We start from the raw sequence: 20,858 nt of genomic DNA, 5'->3' as shown, positions 1-20,858 counted from the left end.
CTTCAAATAAAGTGAGCCCGCACTTCCTACAGACTCAAAAAATTTAGATCCAAGTCTTAAAGTGGCAACAGAGAAAACTGTACACTGAGCTAATGCTTCCCCTTCATTTATTTACATCCTCTGCTATTTGCTATAGGTAGAAGGGCATTTTGGCATCTTTGGGTAGCAAAAGCTTGTGTTGTGCTGTGACCTTAAGGTTTATTATAAAAACGCATCCATTGCCCATGCAAACCTTTTGTGACAGTGACAACAGAAAGGAAACAACTTGAACTCTCTATACACATCCTGTACCTACTGCTCATCCTAATTTTGTAATGGGTATGAAAGATGCAGGTGTGCATTCTATATACACGTCCAAAAAGAAGCAAAGGTTGAGTTATTCATGGCTTTGCTTTATTTTTTGGCAGAGAATTACTAGCAACAAATGTATTTATGCCTCATAAAAATCTAGAGTTTATTCCGATCATTTGAGACAGTATCAAAAATTAAAAGCCTCAAAATTTGCATGTCACTTCTTATGCATACTTTTGCATCAGCTGTATTCTAATTTGTGAGCATTAAACAGAAACAATCATTAAGCATAAACTATCCTCCCCAAGGCTTTTCTATGTGCATCCCTTAATGTAGTTTATGTTGGAGACCCACTGAGTCCAGGCAATGCAATGCAGTGTAACCTTAACAGCTCAGGGACCTCTGCATCACAGTGCTGGGCTTCTGGCAGGCCAGGCAGGATGGGGCTGCAGGCATGTCCTCTTACACCCACAGCCAAAGTAAAGGCAGCTGTGACACACAGCATTGCTACCCAACAGGTGATCAGAGACAGGGCAAATCCACTGCTTTTTCCTCTTCCTCCAGGAAAAATAACAGCCTGAGGCCAGATATCTGAAGGGGGAAAGTCCTCAGAGGGGCACTCAAAGAAGTTGATAATGCATCTGGCTGCGCTGGGAGCCTAGTCTTCTTTTCCTCTCTGAAAAAGAAGTATTGCCTTTCTTTGAGCAGAAGTGCACCCTGACTGGCACTATTAAAGCTGAAGCTCATGGCTTCACTTAAATGCCACAGAAACAGTTCTGGGTAGGCAAAGCCAAAGGCAGAGGAGTTTCATGCAGAACAAGCTATTTATTTTTCATCTTCATGTAAAGCCTACAGTAAAATCGAGAATTAACCCTCAGCTTCCCTAAAAAGATATCTGCATTGATAAATAATGCTACAATTCCAGTGTAAGTTAGCTTTACCTGAATAGCATAAAGTTTACAGCAGCAATAAAAACATTATTGTAATTAGTAGCGGCTATGTGTTTTAGCAAGCCAGGGTCCAGGACACATTGTTTTCTGGATGCAAGTACATGCTATGTTATTCCATTGCAGCTATAGTTAGTCTAGCAAGCAGATTATTCTGAAATCATGCAGTACAGAAAAACTTCCAGATGGACAAACTGTTAAGTGTGAAAACCATTCCAAGATCTGAGGTCTAGGCACTGAAGAAGAGAGTTAGGTGATGCTATTCTCACCCCTCCAAACCTGCTGCAACATTCCAGCTATATTAGAAAAGCATCAGAGCAAAAAAATGAAACTACAGCAGCTACGAACTTTTAAATAGATAAATACAACTGTAAAACCATAAAGAAAATCCCTATCATAGCAGAAAACAAAACTGAAGTTTGAAACATGATTCACTGTTACGTTGCACGCATAATTGTGCCTATGTAGGTCTATACCACAGCAAAAGAACTAGGTCGCCTGGGGGGGGAGGGGAGAAGGGAAACCCCACAACACCAGAACCAAACCAAAACCAGCAGCAGAAATGGGGATCCAACCCACTACCAAGTATATTACAGCAGTATACGAGAAATCCTGTACTCAAAGCATTTTGTCAGTATTACAGGCTGCAAAGCTCTGCTTAGCTTAATGTACACACAGCTCTAGAGAGCTAAAAATAATAATTGAGAATACAGCTTTATACACAGAGAAAAAATAGCGAATAGATTATCAACAATAAATTATAAATATCATTTCAAAAGGTTTTGGTCTGCTTTTCACCTAGCTCTTAAGAAACGTCTAAACTTCAAGCTCCTTTCATCAACAAACAAAAAAAGTCAACAATTTCCTCTGTATTTTTTTTTCTGACCACCAGTTCCTCTATGCAAGTTCCTCCCCTTTACAAGCTCCCTTCCCAGCATGCTTTTCTGCTTGCTGATTTATTTAAACGGGGAAGAGGGAACTATCTGCAGTTTTTAACATGAGTGTTACCTAACTGGTGTTGGTTAGATGCTGTGCTGGTAAGGGTCCCTTTTACTCAAGGAAAAGAGGTTGGCTTCCCACCCCATCTCCACCATGGTAAGTGGGTTTGATTGCTGGTTCTCATCTCTGTATTCACTCTGAAATATTTTTTGTATAAGTGACGAAGTTCTACTTTTATTTGTTTTGTTGCTAATGGGCTTGCTTGTCGTTACTCACATGGGCTTTGTTGTAACCTATGTGCAAGTACACTGATTAGCTGCAGGGTTCAAGATAATGCCTTTTTCAGGAGCCTGCTGGGAAATCTCAGGTAGTGTGCTATCAGTTAGATGTTAACCTTAGGCTGAGTTAAGTTCAGATATATGTTTGCTCTTTGCTCTTCACAATGTAAATGCTGTAATGATATGTAGTGATAAAAGACATTAGTATCTAGTAGTTTTTAGTGCTACCTTTTCCCTGTGTGGCTATGTAAGATGCTTAATGATGATATTCTAACTTCCTTAGGAGTTCTATGTGAATTTTCAAGTTGAGCTTTAGTTCTAACTCTTTAAACCGTTCTTTTTGTGTGTTAGAGACAATTTTCTATCAATATAATGTTGGTGCATGCATGTTTTGCAAGAATGTGAGTCTGTATTATCTAATAAGATAGATAGTAACAGAACCCATTATACTGATTACTTTTTAAATTTTTAAAAACTTCAAGGGACTAGTTGGACATGTTCTATCTTCCTGAGTAGTTTTCAAGGAAAAAAGCTGATATAAAAAATATATGAAAGCCTGGCTTTTCAATTTATCTGAGAAAACTATTTTTCATACTAGGCAGTGTCATGGTGTCATTGTCATCCTGACAGAGGGACAGTAATATCAGATGTAATAAAATTCTTTATTAAAAAATGGTCTTTATATTTAAGTATACTGAAAGCCTGATTTGAGTAGGTTTCATCAGCATGGCTCAGAAATAGCCCGTAACTTGTAGTCTGAAACCACAGAGCACTAGACTTCCTGAAAGTAAGTTACTGAGGCCTCATTCTTTCCCACCCCCTAGCAGAGTGCTTCTCGGGCAAGATCAAAGGATACTTGAACTGTTTGCCTCTCATAAGAGGTACTCTGAAAGCAAAGCCTAACTAAAGTATATCTTGGGCTTAATGCAAGTTACTGTGGATTTTGCTTTGTGGTTTTCACATGGCTCTGTAAAGCAGTCACTGCTGACCTTTTGCAGTTTAGCTTCTCTCCGGATGCTGAAAGTTAGATGTTCCTAAACCCTGCAGAACACAAGACTTCTTGCTGCAGCTGGAGGAAGATGGGATATAATGCTGCCAAGGAATAAGAACTGGCACAGTGACTCACATCTGCAGGACACCAGGCAAGAGCTGCACTGTGTAAGCAAATGTAAGAGTGAGCTACTGGTGGTTAACTAATTAGTGACCCCTAATTAGTGTAGCTGGTTGTACTCTACTCTTCCTACTTGGAAAGAGTCAGTGTTACCTTACTAATGCCAGTCAACAAGTTCTCATGATCACCTCAGAAGCATATGCAAACTTGAGATAAAGAATATAATTCTAGAAAAAATTTCCCAGGCAGTGCATGACCGTTGCTTCTGAAATTGTGCACCTATCAGATGTTGCTTTGCTGTCTGTAAAGAGCTACTGTGATGGAGAGGACACTGATTCCTTTCTTCATACTTATGTGCTTGGAGACACAAAGCTCAGTCACTTTCCAGTGGAAAGAATCTCCTGACATGGAGAGAATAGAGAACAACTGTTTAATTCCTTCTAGCTAGTGAAGGACTTGCTGTAGAGGTGGAGTCAGTGGGGGTACAGTAGAAATGAGAACATGTACTCCTGAACTCAAGGCTGTAAATGGTATCACTGTAATCTCTCCTGATAAAAATTAAGCCTTTGCACTCCAGAGCCTAGTGCATCTTACCCCTGACCATTGATCAGGGCAGACAACCTAAGTACACTTCAACTGTCTAGCATCTTGTTGCACAAGAGGACTGGCAGATGGCTTGAGACATCCTGTGCATTTTGCACTTTTCTGGTCACTGGGAGCTGAGCCCTTCAAAATGCAGGGGTCTCAAGCACTCCACTCCCACTCCCCCCTGCTTAAGAAAGCAACTGGTACTCAGACTTGCCCTGCAGTGGAAGCTGGTGTCTGTCAAAAATGCCCTGGCTTTGATCTCATGCTGCACTGGGTTGAGTTTGCACGAGGCTGATACAGATTCTGTATGTATAGGGCATCGGGATTTGTGGGTTAAACTCTGGTTGTAGTTGCTCCCTTGGACAGATCTAGGGTAGAGCTGTTCTCTTCCCATGGACAGAAGATTCTATCAAGTAGAGACTTCTATCCTCTCTGTGGGCTCTTCTGCTTCCAGGGCAGCAGGATTAAGTGGCTTGTGGAGGATACCAGAGGTTATTAACTAGCAGTGACTTGGATTTGGTAAGCAGTTACAGAAGCTCTAGGTATAGGAAACAACTGTCCTAGTGCCGGGAATTGAGACAAATTTGCTGACAGTCTCTTGCTACAGCCTGAATAACACATCCTGTGTACTTTGATAGGAGTGGCTAAAGCCCAACTGAGGAAACGTGGTTTGAAAGTAAAAGCAAAACTTTGCCACTGCTCTATTCATAAAGTGGGGAATTGAAAATAGCCTTTCAGCTATGAAAAGCATTTTTTTGTGTATTGCAAACAAGATCTAGCTATTTGTGCTTTTTTGACATAACACTAATGACTGTTGCTTTAAAGGATGTTAGGCTTTTAACTCTTGGCAGGTATAGTCCCATGCAGTGCTGTAAGCAGGCTAATGAAGACAGTTACTAAACATACAAACAAAAAAATTAGAAGCAAATGAACATACAATACTTCCCAGGCTTTAGAGATAAACTTGTTAGCAGGTCTGTCTTTAAATTAAAAGTCTATTTGGCTTATTACAGAAAATCACCCTTGACTAGCTACAGGGATGCTGGTTAGGTTACACTGGGATTAGACTACCGTCAGGTTTATCTTTCTCTCTACGAAAGACACTTGTGGAATCAATTCAGAATTTGAAGGCAGAAGATTTGCTGCATTTGAACATCTTTAGGCTTTTATCACTCTTGATCTGGACTTCAGTGAATTGTGACGCACAATCTGCCTTGTGTGTGAGTCAGTGAGGAGATGACAATACCCTCCTGGAAAGATTTTTCAGTGACTTATCTGCTGCTGCATGGAACATCTGGGGTTAGTGGGTTCTCTGACCCTTACAACCTAAAGATCAGACAGTTGTCCTCTATTAATTTTCTGTCAAATAAGTCCATGTAACAGACTATTTGTGACACCTGCACTGATCTGACTGATTAGGCAGTGTTAATGCTTATCAGTGTTAACAAGTTACAGTAGAGGATGTCGTTCTACAGACATGATCCCCAGTTCTGTTCATTACCTCTAGCATGATACTCTAAAGGCAACTATTCTTCCTGGTTTCTAGAAATTGTCTTAAAACTACCATTAAAATGAGCACATGAGAGCACGCTTCAGCCATTAAAGCTGGTACAGCTATGCAGGCACGAGGTCTCTTCGGTGTCTCCATGTAACTCTGTTCTCTTACGGCTGGTTGAAAAATTTCATGTCCAGGGAAGAGTCATCTGAAATCCGCTGTGTGCAAGCTCCTTTTGACCCATATGGGGATGGAAAACAGCAAGAAAATAACCCCAGCTGATTGCTATTAATCAAAATTCAGGGGAGTTGGACATGAGTACACTGGTATCCCTGCAGAATGATGTGAGATTGGATGTGCCAAGGTCTAGTTTTGCCAACTTCTAACCAGCTAAGCTTCCAATAGACAAAAGGTGCAAATGTGATTTGCTCTGTCACTTGAATCTAGTAGTGGGGTCTGAGTTAAAGGAATAAAGTTTGTATATCCAACTCCTCTTCATGTTGCAGAGTGGAGATGTCTTTACCAAGCTGCCTCAGTGCTCATGCTATAAAAAAGTGACTTGTTCATGTTAACAAAAGAGGAAGTGGATGACTCGCACCATAAACCAGATATTGTTTAGTCACCTACAGAAAGCTCTTTACTAGCTGCTCCAGAAATGGGTTACAAGGCCAAATGTATAAATTGTGAAGAGCAGCTGGTTGCCAAATTCACTTTATTAGTAATCATCCGTCTTATGAACAGAGCAGTGCTAGAACCTAAACCGTTAACTGGCTTTGCCCTGAATGTAAACTTGATCAGCAGACCTAGTTTTAGGAAATATTTTTCTCAGGCCAAATGAAGGGTTTGGAGATGGGGGATACCCTGTGCTGTAGAAAGAGCAAGTTTGTGCCTCCTAGGTTGGATATGCCAGTGACTGGCAGTGTCAGTCAGTGCAGAGCGCCAAGGACATTTCCCTCCTTCCTTGCTGTAGCACAATTCTTTTGGACTCTCAGTACATGAAACCAAAGTCAGGAGTTTGAAAAGCATATTGTAACTAAGGCTGAGAGCAGAAAAAAAGGTCTAGGGAGCTGGTACTTTTCAGATATTTAGGTGATATGCTTTTGGCAGCTTGGACTTGATGATAAGCCTCTGAGATACCCTTTCTTGTCCAAATGCTGAGCAGACAAAGCATGGCTTCTGTCACCAGGGAACACATTAGGATTGTCGATTAACACAGCCACTGGAAACTGAAAACTACAAAACTATAACCCGATATGGGTAATCTAACTCTTGCCAGTCTGGGCTTAGAGACTCAAATTCTTAGGGGCCTGGCTGAATTTACTTACTGTTTGGAAAATACCTTTAACCTTCTTGGATTTATAGTTAATGGGTAACTGGACCCCATTGCTCCAGAATGCCTGATATCCTTCTTGTACAGGGATTTAGTTAGTTACTAGCTGGCATACTACTCACTGACTAGGTTCCCTTGATTCTGCATGAAGGAATTTGAAAGATGTGATCATCTATGTCGCAAAGTGTGATGTGTGTCATGTCCTGCATACCTATTTGGATACTAGCAAAGATAAGTTGGTGAGATCCAAGTTGATTCATACAAAAAGCAGTCACCTGTACTAGATTTGTCTTGGCCATTCACTCCTAAACATACATTTTAAAGTATTTGTTTTTAAGGTGGGAGGTTGAGGTAGATGTATCTTTGCCTCTTGTAAGAAATCCTGCATTCTCAGGTTTTGTTTCTGTGCCCTTGAAGAAAGAGACTCTGGAGGATAGAAGCACCAGAACTGCTTCTGAATTTCCCAGCTAGACTTCCGTTGCACACATTGACTTGCAGGTTGTCACCTCCTACTGGAAAGTGACTTTCACAGTTTTGTTTTGTGCTGTATTTCATGCTGAACACACTTTCACTATCTGAAATACTTGTCCAGCATAAGCCCTGCTTTCCAGTAAGAGCTGGAAAGATCATGAAGATGCTGCTTGTCCTGCAGACTTATATATGTAGGTGTAACAAAGATGTAATTTAGCAGTACCCCTACTGTTTTAGCAATACCCCCTCCTATTTGACAGCTATAATGTTGAGGAGTTTTCTTACTTCCACCATTTGCATCACTGAACTGTAGGCATTTTTTTTGGTTAGATTTTGGGAATTTACCTACTAGTTTTTCCCAGGCAGATTTTCACTGTTGAATAGAAAGAATTGACTTCTGTTCCTTGTCTGACTTCCATCAGGCTTCAGCTTTTTGTGGAGGTGGATGCAGCATAGGTTAAGATCTACTAGGACAGGTGACTTGAGATCTCTTAAGAGGCTTAAAGCATTGCATACCCGTGCTTCATTATTGTACCAAGACTCTTTAGCAGCAAACTGCTGAAATGATTTGTAGTACTGCTTAACAAACTACTTAAGTAACCATGGCTCATAGGTAGTGAGTGCTTCTAACTCATGTCTACTAAACCTCCGGTTTGTTTCAGGTTCAACTCTGGCCCCACTGATCCACCACAATGATCTGGATACTTCAAGTCCTGTTCTCACCGCTCCCAACACCAGCACTGATTAGTCTTATTGTGTTTGGAGCGGGCATCTTCCTGTGGGTGATAAGCAGGCCAAAACCTGTTTTGCCTCCTGTTGACTTGAACAAGCAGTCAATAGGAATTGAGGTAATACTTACTTTGCTTGTGGGCATGGACTATTTTTGAGCTTAATCTGAATACTGATCCATTCTCACTCTGTGTATCAGTGGAAACTCTCCCATCTGACATACACAGCCTTCTCTCCCAGGTGTACAACTCAAGAGTATGGTGGGGAGAAGGGAAGTCTTAAGACACTAAAAGTAAGAAACAGCAACTCTTGCTAACAGTGTTAGGTGGGCCTTTTATCAGATGGCCTTGGCTGTCACTGACTTTTTCCTGTATTTTAAATGCTTTCCATGAGCTTTGAGGCTGGTGCTTGGCTTCATGTAACAAGGCAAGAGGTAGCAATCAAACTTGGTCAAGGTCTTCTAATAACCTGTAATTGAATATTCATCTAGGTCATCTAGAAAATTCCTCTGCATATGACTGGTGACTGAATAGATCAAAATCGGGAAGGAAAATGAGACTTCCCTAGCAATGCAATGCTATTGAAATGCTTTAAAGGGGATTACTGTGAGAACAGCTGAGGAACAAAGGACATTACATCTGTTCTGCAGTGTTTCACAACTGTGCTCTGTTTCTAGGGAGGAGCCAGAAGAGGTGCACTCTTGACAGACAATAACCTGCTTTCGTATTACTTTGAAGATGCTAAAACCTTGTATGAAGTTTTCCAGAGAGGATTGCATGCTTCTGGTAAGCTTTGCATCTGCTAGTTTGTACTCGACTATCACAAGTAAATACAATTATTCCAAGCTCTTTTTGCCTTGCCTCTTGTCTGTAGTAATAATTCAGGCTAGCAAAAGCTTTCTTAGCCTTCTGTGGGGTGCAGTGACAAGTGACAATATTGTGCCGCCCCCTCCCCCCCACTAATTTAGAAGTAGTCTTAGTTGGCAGACTGGGCAAGAACAAACATCAGAAGTGAAGGACAGCAGAGTTCAGGGAAGAGTCAGCAGGTACTAAGCATCAGACGGAGTTGGGGGGAAGCACCTCTATTTTGTCTTATGATGTGGGTTTTGGTGTAAAAGTACTGCCTGCTTACAGCAGGTATGAATTTGTGCAGATGTGACTTCAGGGGTCCCACGCATGGAAGTCTGTGACAGCTCGCAAGCTATTTCAATCTCACGTGGGTTGTGAAATGAGAAAACATCACCAGATCTTGGAAGTATTGCTTGTAAGGATAAAGCCAACAGTTTTACAATTTTGGTTTGGGCAGAGTGCTTAACTATGGACACTGTGCATTTCCATGCTCCATGCAGTTAGCTGGATGTCTGACTGAAAATATTCCCCACCTAGTGTTGCATTGAAGCACTATGCAACTTCAGTACTGAGCTTCACAATTGCTTTTCTGAACTCTTCCATTAGGAAATGGCAACTGTTTAGGCTACAGAAAACCCAAACAACCTTATCAGTGGCTGACATATAAACAGGTGAGTATTGTACCTGACAGCTGATTTAGTTTGGGATACAGTCTTGTAACACTAAAGTGTGGGAAAACTGTCTTACAGGTTTTGGACAGAGCTCAATACCTGGGATCAGGGCTTCTGCAGAAAGGATGCAAACCATCATCAAACCAGTTTATTGGCATTTTTGCCCAGAATAGGCCAGAGGTAAGCAACAAACTGAATATTCCTTCCCAGAATATTCTGACACCTTGAGGAGAGAGGAGGGTCCGTATTTAAATAGCTTGAGGCCACATGAGGAACAATCACAACTGGCTTCTCCTTTCCCAGTTCCCTTATTACTGACTGAGCACATACCATGCCAGGCATGTAATAGAATGATCTTGAACCCTCACCACTCCAAGAATCTCATGGGCATGCCCCTTCTACAACCCACACTCCTAATGTGTGGATGGGCTAGTCAAGTTGTATGGAATATGCAGGTAATCCTGTCTTGTGAGCTGCTGGTTTTCCTTATCTCTGCTGTTTTCTCTCTTCAGTGGATCATTTCAGAGTACGCCTGCTATACTTACTCAATGGTTGCTGTTCCACTCTATGACACTCTGGGGATAGACGCCATTGTATACATTGTTAACAAAGGTAAATATTGACTTCCACTATTTGATTCTCTAAGAAGCTTTGTTTTGAGAAGGCTGAAGTTCAAGGAAATTTGATGCAAAAATCAAGAGTAGCTTTAAGCTTACTGGTGTTATACTTTTACATACACTTTATTTCTGTAAATAAGCTGCTTTGCAGAGGACATGGTTCAATGCCTAGAAGCAGCCAGTGGGCTTCCTATGTCTCCTAGTCTCTTGAGTGCAAGCCCACTGAAGACCTGCTAGATTCTGTGGACCATCTTGCAATCGGAGTGCTCAACTATTTGCTCTGTAAGGTTTTGCAATCTCAAACTCCCACACTGCCAAACAATCAGACAATGCAGACAGGCTTGCAGATATGTATGTCTCTGATTTAAAGTTGTAGGATGTAAATAGTGGAGGAGGGTGGGGAAAAGATATGCCTAAATCTGCTTAACCTATCTGGTTAGGGCCTATTATTCTACAGAAGCAACAAGTAGCACGCCATCATGGAAGAAACTGGTGAGGAAGCTTGAATAAATCTTCAAACTTTCATCCCCCAGTCTTAGGGGAGATGTGGAGGAATATCCACTGCTGTCACAATGATCTGTGATCCAACCTGTAAATAGGATTTGCTGGGCAAAATCACTTCAACAGTTATGCTGGTGCATCTTGTAAACAGGTCTTGCCTTGAGATTACACAGCTGTGATTTACTAGGCTACTGGGGAACTGGTATGTTCAGGCAAATCCAACTTCTCTGCTGACCTAATGGGAAATGCTTTTGTAATTGCATAAAGCTCTCTTGTACATGCAGGGAAGCTGAGGCACTAACTCAAGAATTTTAGCTATCATCTATCTCTTTCAAACAGGTCTAAATTCCTTTGGATTTAAGGAAGATGGCTAAACTTAAACAGCGAAGACAAATCTGAGCTTTTATGGCAATATCAAAAGTTTAAATGCCTGTCTTGACTGTGACTGAAGATATTTGTCTTCAGTTTCTTAGCATTTGTATAGCTAGAATCTTGAGTTTGCCCAATCAGTTGGCCATGGTAGGAGGAACCTTCTTAGCACTTGTAAGCCAGCCACTGAATCCACATGAAATACAAATGGCTTTAGAAGAAACTAATGCTATGTTCTAAATGTACGTGCTACTGAGCTGTCATTCACTAGGCTCATGTCTTCTAAACAGACATCTGAAATGTAATTTATTTTCTGTAGCTGACATAAGCATAGTGATCTGTGACACACCCGAGAAGGCACAGATCTTGCTTGAGAACTGTGAGCAAGAAAAGACCCCATGTCTGAAGACTATCATTCTCATGGATCTCTTTGATAAAGAGCTCAAGGACAGAGGAGCTAAAATGGGAGTTGAAATTCTAGCACTGCAGGAGGTTGAGGTAGGTGACTAAAGGCTTGTGCTTGATGTTGCAGAGGAATACTTTGCAGGTTAGACATCTGGACTTTTCTCTGACAATAATGACACGTTAAGCATTATCCAGTTGTCACACATGTACCTGAGATCTGGATAAGCCAAATGGACTTGCAGACTTCAACCCATTGACTAAAGTTGTGTCTGTATGTTGTGGACAGTCAGTATGCATTAAACTCAAGACCTCCTTAGCTTAATTCATGGTGCAGTTGTAACAGGATTTATCAGGCTTCTAAGCTGGCAGTTGAGTCTAATTGAAACTGTAAGTGCAAATTTCTGACTGCTTTGACATCCCAATACTAGGCTTAATCTGCCAGATATGATGCATAAATGCATCATATGTATGCATCTCTTGTAAAAGAGATGTGGCCTACATCAAATAAAATTAAATATCTCCACTTAAGGCTTCCAAATTCCTTAAGTAGTTCTGATCACTTTCTACACACTCAAATTTATGTATTCCACAACTCCAGGAGTCAGCTTTTCCAAGTTGTGTGTATTAAATTCAAGAAGACCAACATCTCTCTCTGACTGAGGCAGAGTATCAAGAAGTAAAGAAAAAACAAGTGTTGCATTTGAAATGTGATTACCCATTCATCTACTGTTGTTGCAGTCTTTCTGTTGCAATTGTTAAGCTGCATTTTCTCTCTATCACAGGAGCTGGGAAGAAACAACATCAGAGAACCAGTTGTAAGTATCTCTGGGACAGTTATAAACTTGCAAAACTAGTCTGAAAAGACTTCTTGCCATGCTGCTAGTAGAGGAGGCTGGCAGGATTTTTTTTGCATCTTATCTTGCTGTTTCTAAACAGAATTCCTGGTTCATCACACTTTAGGAAGTGTATGTAAATACTGATAAGCCTCATAATTCTTACTCTGCTGACATTATGTGGCTTTTTCACTCTAGCCTCCTAAGCCTGAAGATCTTTGCATCGTGTGTTTTACCAGTGGAACCACAGGTAAGATAATACATAGTGATACTTTCCCACTAAAATAATCTCTCTGTGCTGAAAAAAAATAAGCTTTCCAGCACAAAAAAAAAAAAAAAAAGAGGAAATGCTAACAACATAAAAGTAAAACAGTAAATTAGAACAGTGTCAGGCCACTACCGCAGTTTTACTTGAGACATTGTCACTAGAAATCAACTACACTAAGACAAAGCTGCTTAGAGCTGGGGGGGAAGAATAGCCAAATTCATGTTGAATAGCCAAATTCATGTTGTCTTACCCTATTAAAAATACAGTCTTAATGTTAGTTTGCTTAGCTGTGTCTGTATTCTGATCCACAGGGCCTAGAGAAACATCTTGTTTCAACATTCTCTATGCTATTCCTAATTACTCTGCTGTTTCAGTGAACATTTTGGTAGACATTTCCTTCATATAGTATCTATAGCTGCAAGCTCTGAAGATGAGGCATATTTGTGATTGCTTAAGACAATGCATGCTATGACTGAGCCTAATACCAAGACAGTACAAACGGAGCCAAACAAGACTTGGGAAACTGACAGTAGAAGCAGGCAGAGCCACAGCTGACTTGACTCAATCTCTTCAAAGGTAATCCTAAAGGAGCCATGCTGACACATGAAAATGTTGTTGCAAATGCTGCTGCCTTCCTTAGAACCACAGAGGTAAGCTACTACTAATGGTTATCTCTAGGCTATGTCACTCAGTCATAAAACTAGCTTTAATGTGGGCATTTTCTGACAACCATTTGCTCTTAGCAAACTCATGCTTTCATAAGTGTCCATATTTCAATGGGACAATAGTATTGCAAGAAACTTGGTTTAACCTTGAACAAGAACTTCTACATGGAAGTTATTCTAGAATGAATCAGTCTTAAATGCCAAGAGTACTAAACTACACTATTTCAGGTCTTGCAAAAACATACAACTCATCTTGATCTAGTACGGCTGCAGATTTTGAAGAGGTGATGGATGAGTCTGAGTTGCTTCAGTCATTTGAAGTGTCTGTTTCAAAGTACTCGAATTGACACAAACTTTATTCACTTTCTACTTAAGAGTAATGCAAGGAGGCATAGGGAGTGCTAACCTACTTCTGATTCTTTCCCTTCTAGAACACAGTTGAGCTTACAAGTTCAGATATCACCATATCCTACCTTCCCTTGGCTCACATGTTTGAGAGAGTTGTACAGGTAAGTAGACTGCGTGCATGCTACTAAGCTTCTATAGAAGATCTTGGATGTATGAACTAGTTCAGACAGTAAAACTTATTAGAATCCATACCTAAATGGCTAAGACCACCTGCCAAAAATAAAACCTCTGAACTGACTAAATAATGCCTAGTTACTTCTCCAAGATATGGCTACTATCTTTATTAAAGTCCAGCCTCACTGAGTCTGATTTACTAAGAAATCAGCAAGGGAAATCAGCAGCATCAAGACCTTAGTCAAACACAGTGAAATCTAATACATGAAGAGGAAGCAGTTTAAGACCAGTGGATGTAGTACTTGGAGGTAAACAGTGGTATGTTCTCCCCTGTTTACTCTGCCGGGCTGTGTCATCCTGCCTGTTTCCTAAGCTGAAGTTCTAGTCTTCGAATTAATGCACTTCTTCCAGCGTGCTGTATAAGTAAGGGTTCCTATAGGGAACACTAGCAACTTTGTGGCAGGATCTAACTCTTCTACGTGTAATGGTCTCCAGAACAGTCTCTTAACCTCAATTCCCAACCCAGTATTTAAAACAGAATGTGTCTTGTCCTATTCCTTGTCAAGCTGTTACATTCTTCTGCTGCCTTGTATTTAATTTTCAAGGTATCTCAAGAGATACTAAAACAGAATAGCTGTTAAAAATGTGGTGAAGCTCATATTAATTGTATTCAACCATAATATTAAACTTTGTTCCATGGTGCTCATGGACTACAAATCAAAGTTGCATGCTAGAACTTAAGTCTATGCATTGGAGCTTCTATAAATCAAATTATAGTAAAATAGTATAGTATTATAATTAAAGTAAAATTATAGCCTTCTGTATTTCCTCAAAACCTATTCACACAACAGCTTTCCTGCCCCTGGGCACTGGAAAACATGCTGCTTTTCATCGACAAATAATTATGGCTAATAAAGTTAGGAGTTATCCTTTGACTAGGCTTTGTCTGGTCAATTTTTAGACTGTTTTGTACAGCTGTGGAGCAAAAGTAGGCTTCTTCCAAGGAGACATCAAGTTGCTAACAGATGACATGAAAATGTTGAAGCCAACCCTATTTCCAGTTGTACCAAGACTGCTCAATAGAGTATATGACAAGGTATGTGAGCAACTTTAGCTGAATTCTCTTTGCGTTCATAAATCTAAGCAAGCATACAGGTTTGAATTAATATTGAATGCATCATAACATCACCACTAGTTTTTTTTGAAGAGTTCTTTAAAGTCCTTTCTGAGGAGATGGAAAGAGTCTTGAGACCTGGTGTATAAGAACAGTATATCCAGTCATGACTGAGCTAAGTCTGTTGCTCTTCACAAAATGTTTACTTTTGCTATGCAAATGAAGCAAGTGCAAAGCTAGAAGGATGCCTGTCCCTCAAAGCTATGGCTGAAGTATGTCAGCAGTAACACGAATTAGTATTGCCCCTTGGTTTGTCTCCTGGACCATGGCAGTAGTCAAGGCAGACCCTAGAACATCAAAGTAAGTTATGGTGCCTTCTAAAAAAAACAAGAGCTGGAGGTACAGGTGGGAATTAAACTCAAGAGTCAACGATACTTTTGCTTGCAGATACAAAGTAGTGCCAAGAGCCCAGTGAAACGTTGCCTGTTAAACTTTGCTGTGATTATGAAGATGGCTGAAATAAAACAGGGCATAATTCGAAATGACAGCATTTGGGATCGGCTAATCTTCAAAAAAATTCAGGTAAGTTATTCCAAGTGTAAGTAAGTGGAACAACCGTAGTATTGGAGGATCTGATGGCTTCTATTCCACTTGTAGGAAACCATGGGTGGAAAAGTGCGTATAATGGTAACAGGCGCGGCCCCTATATCTCCCTCTGTCCTGACATTTCTTAGAGCAGCATTGGGCTGTCAGGTAAGTTGAGGTGTTTTTCTTAAAGTAAGACCTGTTTGATTATGCCCAAATAAGTGACCAATGATACAGCTGTGGTCCAGCCCAGCTTGGTCCTGCAGATATTGCTGTCATTCTTCAGTATTTACAGGCTGCTTTATCTGAGTTAACTCTAACAGGAACAATATTCTGTAGGGCTGGTTTCAAACTACACTACCAAAAAAACTATCCAGTAGGCTCTGCGAAGAAGAATAGAGCAACAGAAATAGGAACATGAAGCACTCAAAGTCAGGCAGCTGCCTCTAAGCTTTGTGGCTTATCCTGACAGTCAATGATCTCCCAAGGCAGTAAATTTGAGCACAGAGTTCTGAGAGTGAGGTGACCAAAGCAAGGTTTGGATAGGTAAACTTGAAGAACATCTGGTTACACCAATAAGACCATGAAGTCTTAACAGCTAAGATTGTCTTGGCTTCCTTCCTAAGAAGACTTGAGTATGGGCATAGTTCAAACTGACCTCTTTCATGCCAAGGACTTGACGTTCAAAGAATATTCATCCTTTCTCCCACAGATCTTTGAAGCTTATGGCCAGACTGAATGTTCAGCTGGATGCACTTTCTCAATGCCTGGAGACTGGACAACAGGTATGGTAGCTGAGACTTGGAAACTCTCCCACAGCTGTCAACAGAAGTGGCACTCAAGCTTAGGTGCCCTGCTGCTTTTACTTCAATGAAAGTTAAATCCTGGGTACTTAACTTCAAAGTGATTCTTGGTAGCAACAGTCACCTGTATGCTTAATAGTTACCAAAATTCTTGACTCAGGTAGGTGAGGATCTCTTGTGTAAAGTGACATAGGTAAGCTTAGATGCTGTCCCAGTGTACAGGAAAGGAGTGTCTGTACAGAGGGAGCTGAGCAAACTGGACAAGGACTTCCCAAATGGCTTTAAGAAACTAGCTTTAGCTCCCAAATAACTTGTTTTACTTGAAGATTTATAACTAAAATATCAGACATCATGATACATGATAATTGACTACTTTCCTGAAGGACTACCTGACCTTGAAGATTTAGCTTTCATCTTAGAAAGGATATTTTCAGTGTTGACTATTCTAAATCCAAGTTCAGGTCACCATCTTTGAGAACACAAGAACTGCAGAGCATAATAGGGATGAAATGCAAATGAATACCAGGGTCTCTGAGAGAATTCTGTGGAAGCAAGTGTGGTACATGTGATTACACCAATAAATGGCTCTAGGCATTGAGACTTAGCTGCCACCTAACCTACATTAACTGTCTAAAAACGGCATTACAATAACTTTCTTGAAAATTTAGTGTCAGACTCCTTTAAACAGTACTGGTTCTTGCTAAAGCAGTGAACGAAGAGCCATTAAGTATCTACTATTACCAAAGTCTTTCAGATGTAGGGAGCACCTGAGTTCTCCCATCTCACTTCAACATCTAGTCTTTCTAGCTTTAGATCAAATAGGGACAACTGCTAGCAGAATCCCCAAAATGTAACTCTATTTTTTTTTTTTTACCTCTTAGGCCATGTTGGAGCCCCTCTGGTTTGTAATATCATAAAACTAGATGATGTGGAAGAAATGAACTACTACTCTTCTAACAATGAAGGCGAGGTAGGTACCATCTCCTCTGTGTGTCAGGAAATACTGAAACCTAAGCCTTGGTGACTAAGAATGTTCTGTGCTTGCTCTAGGTCTGCATTAAAGGACCAAATGTGTTCAAGGGTTATCTGAAAGACCCTGAGAAGACAGCAGAAGCAATTGATAAAGATGGCTGGCTCCACACTGGAGACATAGGGAAATGGTTGCCAGTGAGTAATTGCTTAATACAAACCATCCCTTGGATGTGAATTCCTGGCTAGTTTACAGTAATCTGAAAAGCTGGAGAAGTGAATTCTAGGATAAAAGCCTTACACGGTATTTTGTTACCATTCACTAAGTAACTCCAGGCAAAGCTCCAAAGACCAATTAGGTTACAAGATCTCAAATAACACCTGCTAGGCCAGTAGTTAAGCCTATGTCACTTCCACAGAGAACAACAAGGTGTCTTGGTTTCTGTCCAAAGAGTATAAAGAAGCTGTCTAATTGTGTCCTGAGCTAACCGGAGAAATTAGACAAAGTGCCCCTTCTCTCTGTATAGAGCAAAGACCAATTCCAGACTAGTATGTGCCTTTCATACAACAAAACCAAACCTATTATCTTCTACTTATAGAAGCAAGACGGAGACTTGAAACTAATGGCCTCCATCTTTAACTTCTAGAATGGAACACTGAAGATCATTGACAGGAAGAAGAATATATTTAAACTTGCACAAGGAGAATACATTGCTCCAGAGAAGATAGAAAATGTCTATGTCAGAAGTGCTCCTGTAGCCCAGGTCTTTGTGCACGGGGAAAGCCTGAGGGTAAGTAATGTTAGCAGTGAGCATCCTGCAAGATTCCTCCTACAGTGAGTTCTGTAAGATCAGGGTACATATGTATGTACATACAAGAGTCCTTGAAAAAGACCTGTTTCTGACAGTGCTATGTTTATAGGAATATTCTTTCAGACCTATATCCTTCTCAACTGACACCAAAGAAAAGGAGGTCTTGGCATCAAGTTGCAAGCTGGGTAAAGGCTATTTACATACTTATATGGAATTAGTATGTCAAGTCAGGTCAGCTCTGTACATGGATTGGGTTGGAAGGGACCTTTAAAGGTCATCTAGTCCAAGCCCTCTGCAATGAGTAGGGACATCTTCAAATAGATCAGATTGCTCAGAGCCCAGTTTTGCCTGACCTTGAATGTTTCCAGGGACAGTGCATATGCCACCTCTCTGGGCAACACGTGTTTCACCACCACCCTCATTGAAAAAAATTTCTTCCTTATAATCTAGTGTATATCTACCCTCTTTTAGTTTAAAAACGTTACCCCTTGTCCTATCATAATAGGCTTTACTAAAAAGTTCGTCCTCATCCTTCTTATAAACCCCCTTTAAGTACTGAAATGCTGAAATAAGGTCTCCCTGGAGCCTTCTCTTCTCTAGGCTGAACAACCCCAACTCCCTAAGCCTTTCTTCATAGGAGAGGTGCTTTCACACTCTTTTGCCACAGACTCCTTTGTCACCCATGATAGCAGAAACCAGTCTTTCAATCTGTAAACCAGCCAGAAGTAATTACTGGAGCACTCAGCACACATAACAAACTGCACTAGTATTCCAATTACTGCTGTCAGAACTCAGATAAATGACTTGAAAGTGCTTGTAGCTACCTTCCAAGTTCTGGAAGTGGATGGGGCTGTAGATGTGGCTTGTTATGGAGACACTGTCCCCAGTCAAGTTTACATAGACAATCAAAAGTAATTTCAGATTACTTATCTTGGTCTCAGTATGACTACTTCCTCTTGTTTTCAGTCTTTTCTAATAGGTATAGTGGTTCCTGATCCTGAGACACTTCCAGAATTTGCAGCAAAACTGGGAGTAAAAGGTTCCTATGAAGAGATCTGCAAAAATCCAGTGAGTGGCTTTCTGTTTCCAGTGGGTTACAGATAGAATTTAATTCTGAAGTCCAATCTTGCATTACTTTGACTTTGTTCTACCCACCTTTTTTTGTAAATTAAACTGTTTTAATGCTGGGTGAGTCTGCAAGTAGCCTTGTAATAAAAACTGGAACTGAGCATAGGTGTCTTCTGATGTTTCAAGGGCTATCACTGCTTCTTTTACAATGAGAAGATAGACGTGACCTTGTAGTGGCCTTAATATAAGAAATCTTGAATGTTGAAATATGTATGTGTATTCTTGCCAACATCACTTTTCACTGACTGGCTAAGGGGTATGATCTTGAGTTGCAATTACAAACTGACAGCTCTTACCCACTCTGTTCCCGCTCTGTTTCTTCTAGGCAGTGAAGAAAGCTATTTTAGAAGATATGGTCAGACTGGGGAAAGAGGCTGGTCTTAAATCCTTTGAACAAGTGAGTGCTTCCAAATCCTGCTTGTCACAAGCACCTGTATTGCTAATGCAATGGCTGGGAAGTCTTCACTCCTGTTGCCAGCTGTGTCAGGATGTGACCTAAGACATCTGCGCCAGACAACTGATTGAAGTAGGCAGTGAAACATTGCCTGGTTGCCTGTCTCTTCACCAAGGTACAGAGCAACCTTAGCAATTGCCATGAGATGGAGCAGACCTTCACCATAGGCTGCAGGAGCTGTACTGCAGTTCCAGCCCATCCTTTTGCTGTCAGCCAAAAGGAGTTTGACTTGCACCAAAAAAACCTGTGCTCCTGAGACTGAGTTCTTGCACTGAGCTCAAGGAAGCTGGAAAGAACAGTTTTTTTGCCCTCTAAGTAATTATGTTATTTTCTTTTAATAGGTTAAAGACCTGTACATCCACACAGAGATGTTCTCTGTAGAAAATGGACTCTTGACACCAACACTGAAGACAAAGCGAACAGAGCTTGTTAAACTCTTCCAGAAGCAGATTGATGCCCTCTATTCAAGTACACAGGAATAAGTGGCCAGTTTAAATTAAACTGCATGGAGTATCCAAACAAATCTGTGATCCTACATGACCTATGGAGAACACAGGCATGAGTGGAGGGGAGCAAGAAGAACTTAATATATTGTTTTCTGGTATCCTGGTAAAAATGACTTTCAGATGAAGATGGCTGTAGTATAACTTACAGCCGCCAGTGTTCACATCTTGCCTGACTAAGCATCAGCTGTCTAGGCAGAGCCAGAACTTTAATCTTCCTTGGACTGTCACTGAAATGTAAAAAACCTCAAGAGCCTTAGCCTCTAAAAGGCAGCTGTATGCACTTCTCACAGTCAGAAGCAAATCTTGTTTTCCTGTTCTATGAACTCCATTATGACCTTTTGGGGATAGATCTGCAATCAGACTGAACTCTTTCATGGAGTTATGTGTTTCTGGGAAGCAAGTCTTGTTTTCCTGTTCCAACTATGAACTCCATTATGACCTTTTGGGGATAGATCTGCAATCAGACTGAACTCTTTCATGCAGTTATGTGTTTATGAGGTGGGGGGGAGGAGATAGTTCACAAACCAAGTGCAGAAATATAACACTTCAGTTTCCACATGGGATGCTATAACCTGTCTCAAGTCAAGCTGTCACAATACAAACTGCAGC

The 20,858-nt window shown here is 40.7% G+C and overlaps 1 protein-coding gene across 2 annotated transcripts; it reads left to right on the top strand.

Annotated features, from left to right (window-relative positions):
* Positions 1 to 2,169: 2,169 nt before the first annotated feature.
* Positions 2,170 to 20,481, top strand: ACSL5 (acyl-CoA synthetase long-chain family member 5). 2 transcript variants are annotated; one of them, XM_010082953.1, is made up of 21 exons: positions 2,170 to 2,333; positions 8,113 to 8,298; positions 8,856 to 8,964; positions 9,634 to 9,698; positions 9,777 to 9,878; positions 10,211 to 10,310; positions 11,505 to 11,683; positions 12,373 to 12,405; positions 12,622 to 12,673; positions 13,268 to 13,341; positions 13,788 to 13,865; positions 14,840 to 14,974; positions 15,440 to 15,574; positions 15,650 to 15,745; positions 16,290 to 16,362; positions 17,262 to 17,350; positions 17,431 to 17,547; positions 17,997 to 18,140; positions 19,128 to 19,229; positions 19,615 to 19,686; positions 20,085 to 20,481. In XM_010082953.1, exons 2-21 carry the CDS (start codon positions 8,143 to 8,145, stop codon positions 20,223 to 20,225), a joined length of 2,052 nt encoding a protein of 683 aa, XP_010081255.1. In that variant the 5' UTR covers positions 2,170 to 2,333; positions 8,113 to 8,142; the 3' UTR covers positions 20,226 to 20,481. The 2 variants fall into 2 exon arrangements, with proteins under 2 accessions (XP_010081255.1, XP_010081256.1); XM_010082954.1 differs by lacking the exons at positions 2,170 to 2,333; positions 9,777 to 9,878 and having other exon boundaries at positions 8,245 to 8,298; positions 20,085 to 20,391.
* The last annotated feature ends 377 nt before the right edge of the window (positions 20,482 to 20,858 follow it).

This window comes from Pterocles gutturalis, unplaced genomic scaffold (assembly GCF_000699245.1).
Source record: "Pterocles gutturalis isolate BGI_N339 unplaced genomic scaffold, ASM69924v1 scaffold11020, whole genome shotgun sequence".
Classification (NCBI taxonomy): domain Eukaryota; kingdom Metazoa; phylum Chordata; class Aves; order Pterocliformes; family Pteroclidae; genus Pterocles; species Pterocles gutturalis.
The sequence above is the reverse complement of the archived record's forward strand: the minus strand, read 5'-3'. Positions and strand labels throughout refer to the sequence as shown.